The sequence below is a fragment of the Gymnoscopelus microlampas genome (genome assembly GCF_963454915.1).
Source record: "Gymnoscopelus microlampas genome assembly, chromosome: 20".
Classification (NCBI taxonomy): Eukaryota; Metazoa; Chordata; class Actinopteri; order Myctophiformes; family Myctophidae; genus Gymnoscopelus; species Gymnoscopelus microlampas.
The window spans coordinates 37591291-37597290 of NC_139957.1; the positions used below are offsets into that span (position 1 = coordinate 37591291).

Here is a 6000-nt window from a genome sequence, read left to right on the forward strand (position 1 = left end):
AGTAACCATTTTATACTTTGGGCTATTTCTTTTTTTAAATCTTGAAAATGGGTGCAAATCTTTGAATATATATATAATAATATATATTTTACTCAAATCTTTGCTTCTGGGGATTCTACAAATGTCTACACAAAAATATGTGATCTGCTATATATCAGTGGTTCTCAAACGATTTTCATGTCAACACAAGGACCACCAAAATTATATGCATTTCTCCGCCGACCCCCATCTCAAAATGTTGTTCCAGGGACCCCCAGAAGCAAAGATTAGAGTTAAAAATGTATGTATATATTCAAAGATTTGCACACATTTTCACAATGTTTCCAAAGTGACACAGATGTGTTCCCGGATTGAATGGGTCAAAGATTTGGGTCTACGATTGGGAACAGATTCAGGTTGAGGTTAGGATTGGAGGTCAGGCCATGCTATTTTTGGCTTTAGGGTTGGGGTGGAAAATGGTAAAATATTGTAAAAATGTCATTCATAAAATCGCTGTCCTCATGGATTAATCGCCACGTCTGATTTCAGTCATTTGGATTTGGGGCTCTTGTCACGTTGTTTCACAAATGGCAGATTAGAACAATTTCGTTGTGAGATTTTATTTTGCGTTAATCCCTGTGTCCAAAAATGTCGATGTCCTCACGAGTATAGTAATACAAATGTGTGTGTGTGTGTGTGTGTGTGTGTGTGTGTGTGTAGTGCTCTAGGGGATTACACAGAGGAAGTGCCTCCCTGTGTAGTGATTCATGAGCGCCTTGCCTTCTGGAGGGTGATCTGTTGCAAACTTGTGGTGATCATCAAATGCATCCTTCCTCACAGATGTCTGAGTGCTGTGTGTTGCCATGGCGATGCTAATGCTGCAGGGGAGGGCTCTGGAACCGTGTTCCAAGTTCCACATAATAAGTCACTAAACACGCTCGTCAGCCAGGCTTGGATTTATTGCCATCACCGATTTTTAAAGGTGTCGCTATAATAATACCGGTAGTTAAACTATCGGTGCGTTTACAGCAGTGGTTCTGAAAGTGGGGGTCCAGGAGTCCCAGAGGTCTTCGAGGGAGTTCCAGGGGGTCCCCAGTAAAATGTGTTAATATAGCATCATAACCAAAACATTAAAAGTCTATATCATGGTCCTTCAAACGTGTATTAAAAGGTTTTAACAGAAAAATCCACTCCAGTGAGCCATGGCAGGTTTTTTTCTCTGTGTTCTGAAGCCTTTTCAGCTGGTGTTGCTGTTCTGCTCTGTGTTGCTGTTCAGCTGGTGTTGCTGTTCTGCTCTGCACCGTAGAATTTGAAAATAGCCAAGCCAATCTACAAGCTCACAGCGTGTAGATTTTTCAATCTTGGGGGGGGATGAAATATTTGGAATATTTTTTAAACCTAAATCTTGTTTGTTGGTCCCTGGCACAAAATATTTTCACATGGTGGTCCGTGGCAAAATGCATCTTAATTTGGGAATCCTTTTGTCATGACGAAGTTTCAGAACCACTGGTTTTACAGGACAAAGTGGCACCTCTGACAATTTACAATGAAGGCATTTAGCAGACAGACGGACGCTCTTAACTCTTTAAGACCGGGGAAGCATCGTTTGCGTCATTTTAAGTTTTCTTTGGCTTTTCAAAAATAGCAGATCTACAAGCTCATGGCTCGGCACTCGGTGCCGCGCCATGAGCTTGTAGATCTGCTATTTTAGAAAAGGCGTGAAAATGTGTGCAAATCTTGGAATATATATTTTTTTAAAGTGAACATTTGTAAAATATTTACTTCCAGCGATCCTCAGAAGCAAAGATTTGAGTTACAAATGTCCGCTTATGTTCACTCTGTGACGCGCTATGAGCTTGTAGATCTGCCACTTTTGAATAGCCAAAGAAATCGAAAGTGACATAGATGCGTTCCCCGGATTGAATGGGTTAACCAGAGCGAAGTCCAAAGTGCAAACCAGGAGAGAAAAAGGACAGTATTGTAAATAAGAGGCATGAGAGCTGCTTGCTCTAATCACTGCATTACGCTTCACTCCTCCTATTGCACCACACTTTTGTGTTTGTTTGTTTGAGTCAGAGCGAGCGCACTGTAATGGTTGCTTTTCATGTGATGAATGACACATTATTTGAAAAGGGCCGCTATTATGGTCAGCTCCTTGTTTAAGTTGCCTTGGAGACGAGTGGCCGTTAAACGGCTCCCCTCCCACGGCGATGTGTGTGTGTGTGTGTGTGTGCTGGACAGTGGTGGAAAAAAGTACTCAATTTGTTTTTACTTAAGTAAAAGTATCAATACTGCAATGTAGAAATACTCTGTTACAAGTAAAAGTCCGGAATTCAAAATGTGCGTAAAAGTACAAAAGTAGAAAGTACTCATTATGCAGAATGTCCCATTTCACAAAGTTTTCAAATCTATAAAATGCATAAAAAATCTTTTCAAAATAGCAGATCTACAAACTCACAATGCGTCGCGATGCGACGCATTGTGATCTTGTAGATAGGCTATTTTCAAATGGCCGAAATGTATATAGGGCTGAAGTGGTTTTGTAATAATAATCAAAATCTACAAATTAACTAGTAACTAAAGTTTTCAAATTATTGTAGTGGAGTAAAAGTACAATATTTGCCTCTGAGATGTAGTGGAGTGGAAGTAAAAGTACTGAAAATTGGAAATACGCCAGTAATTAAAGTAAAAATACCCAAAAAACTTTACTTAAGTACAATACTTGAGTACATGTACTTAGTTACGTTACACCACTGGTGCTGGACCCCAGCCGTTTACACTCTGCACCCGTTCTAATCTAGCACAGATGAAGGTACTTGATCACACAATGCATCTGTGTGTGAGAAGGTCCAACTGTCCGTTCCCTGACCGTTGAAGCCATTTAGCTGCGGGAGTGCATGTAGAACATGAAACGCTTTAATAGGCCACGTTTTTTTTATCTTGCTCTTTAGGAGGACTTTTAATTTCTGCTCCTATTATTATCTTGAGGTGAAATGCAGTTCAGTCGATGACCAGTAAGTGCAGGTACAATGAAAAGTGAACTGGTTGCACACAGATATTCCTAAACTGCTGGTTTTCAAATTTGGGGTTGTTAGGGGGCGCCAAGGGGGTATTTCAATTGTGTGTGTGTGTGTGTGTGTGTGTGTGTGTGTGTGTGTGTGTGTGTGTGTGTGTGTGTGTGTGTGTGTGTGTGTGTGTGTGTGTGTGTGTGTGTGTGTGTGTGTGTGTGTGTGTGTGTGTGTGTGTGTGTGTGTGTGTGTGTGTATGTACGTATGTGTGTATATATATATGTGTGTGTGTGTGTGTATATATACTTTTTTTGTTATATTTTCTTGATTTTTCTGCCTTTATAAGGCTGCACATTGTGGTGTCAGAAGAAGAAAATACCATACTTTTCTCCAAAGAGAACTGTATTATCAGCTGTAATGTCGTAACAATCCTATGTTGACTTACCACAAGGGTCCTGGTTGTAAAACAATGCTATAATCTATAATGCCATGCTATCAATCCAGCCAAATCTGAAAGATGTTTCATTTTTGCGATCAAAATTCACTACCCGCAATAAAATGTGTAGCAACGACGTCTCTGATTGGTGCAGCTTGTGTTCGAAATGTCACTGCCCCCTCCCCCCCCCCCCCCCCCCCATACGTATTATTTTAAAGCAAACATTTTAAACAAAAATCTTTGCTTCTGGGAGTTCCTGTACATTTTCACATTAAAACGTTTGAGCACCACTGACATGGAAACAAGTTTCTTTCAGAAAACAGGATTTAGAAGACGTTTGTAGAATCGGCCTCAGGTCTTAATCGGTAAAAAAAAAAACATTTTACAATAATGATGTGTCATGGTTTTGACTACAGGGAACCAGAGGGTGTCGGTGAGCAGTTTACTGGTGTGTCACGGCCTGCTGCTGGTTGGGACCAACCTGGGGGTGACGGTGGCCCTCTCTGTCCCCAGACTGCAGGGGATCCCCAAGGTCACAGGTGAGAGTGAAACACACGCTGTGTGACATTTTAGATTTAATTGGCTATTCAAAAATAGCAGTTATACAAGCTCGTAGCGCGGCACCGAGTGCCGCACTACGAGCTTGTAGATCTGCTATTTTTGAAAAATCTGAGTTAAAACTTCGTCTATAGCTGCCCTTGCCAGCGATTCTGAGCGTTTTCACTGACCTTTGAAAAATCCTACAATATTATTCTTCACAACGATCCACCCGCCGATCGCTTTAAAAGACGTAGTAGAGTCTTGTCGAATCGAAGAAAAACAATTGTGCCGTCGCGAAAAGCAACGGAAAGCAGAGAAAATGGATTCATTCTATACACGGTAACTAAACCATCTTGATTTTGCTGCGATCACGTGATCTTTGGCTGTACTCTTCTTTGGCGATGCTGGGATCATTCACAGGCTGCGGAAGAGCGCCCTCTATCGAAAATCACTGAAAAACACCACATGACGAGTGACTGGTCAATGGCGGTGTGAGCCTTGGATTCAAATGACGAGTATACTCGCCAATGAGTTAAAGGAGTAGTTCACCCAATTACACACCCCATGAAGCATTGAGTTTATGGCGATTTATTTTTGTCGCATTCCTGAGCCAAAATTCGATGACCGGGTGGCTAGTCAGTATGAGACTCAATTGAGTCTCCGCTGTTCATCAAATTATCGGCTCAGGAATGCGACAAAAACGAAACGAATCCATTAATTCAACTACCTTTAACACTTAAAATGATGTAATTGTTTTAATACATACTGACATACTGCAAGCTGCAAACACTTGACTGTATTTAGTTGGCTTAACAAACTGGGCAAAATCATCAGCACTTGTTAAAAGCTGTAAGAAAAATAGAAAAAAATACTACTACTCTGATCAACAACTGAATGAATGAATGATCTCTCTACCAAGTTCAATCCTGGAGGCCACAGAGACCACAGGTCCACAAGCTTCAGTCCATATACAACTGCAATTATGCAAGCCAGGTGTCGCTCCCCTTGTAAAACGACTGTACCAATTAAAATATTTGGCATCTGAGCCAAAGTCTGTAATTTCTGGACGGTCACTATTTCCAATTGAAGTTTATACTACTTTCTACTCCTTTTTGAACATGTAAGTAAAAATAAAGTGTTTATTTTGTATTTTTTGAAATTATTGCATTCATTCGTTTTCGTGTTTGTTTTCATTTTTACCTGCATGTTTGAAATAAAGATGATCCAAAAATCAAGGCGTTTTTTTTTATTACCGTTTGTAGGTCGGGGTATGGTGTCCTTCCATGCTCACAACGGACCCGTCAGGTTCCTCACCATGGCCGCTGCCGTTTGCAACCGACTCTCCTCCTCCTCCTCCTCCTCCTCCGCTCCTTCGACCAATCCCCCCACAGCAGAGACGGAGGACGCGGGAGACTCCACCCCCGCCGTCGCTCCGCCTCCTCGGGGCGTGTCAGTGTGGCTGGGCGAGGCGGGCTGCACCGCCATGGCCCTCCAGGACTCCCAGTCCGTCTCGTCGTCCGGGGACGGGGGGTCCCTGGGGGTGCCGTCCCAGGGCTCCCTGGAGCACGGGCCCGAGGACGGCGCCCTGTACGACCTGCTCCACGACCCGGCCCACCACCAGCGGGGCCGCCGGGGGGGGGCCGGCAACAAGGCCTACGTCAGCTCTCTGCTGGTGGTCTCGGGGGGGCTGGGCCACCGCCGTGTCAACAGGAAGACCAAGCCGTCTTCGCGAAGCCACGAAGACACGGCCTCCACCATCATGGTGTGGCAGATCCCCCTGCTCAACATGTGACACGTTGATCCATGAGGAGGAATGAGGAGGAGGAGGGGGTCTCACTTTTCAGTTTTTATTGTTTTTTTTTTTACCCATTCACTCTGGGAACGCGTCTCTGTCATTTTAGATTTCTTTGGCTATTCAAATAAAGCAGATATACAAGCTCTATGAGCTTATTAGATCTGCTATTTTTTTTTTGTTTTGTGAAAATCTTTGCATGGGGTGTGGGGGGGGGGGTCTCTGGAACAAAATATTTTACAAAT

The 6000-nt window shown here is 43.0% G+C and overlaps 1 protein-coding gene across 2 annotated transcripts in view; it reads left to right on the top strand.

Annotated features, from left to right (window-relative positions):
• Positions 1-5755, top strand: part of arhgef10 (Rho guanine nucleotide exchange factor (GEF) 10) — a gene marked incomplete at its 3' end in the record, with an annotated part of 145693 nt that extends 139938 nt beyond the window's left edge. For both annotated transcript variants that reach the window (XM_084045672.1, XM_084045673.1), the window contains 2 exons: positions 3840-3962; positions 5226-5755. In XM_084045672.1, the coding sequence (XP_083901798.1) occupies positions 3840-3962; positions 5226-5755 (653 nt within the window). The remainder of the gene's footprint in view (positions 1-3839; positions 3963-5225) is intronic.
• Positions 5756-6000: the final 245 nt, after the last annotated feature.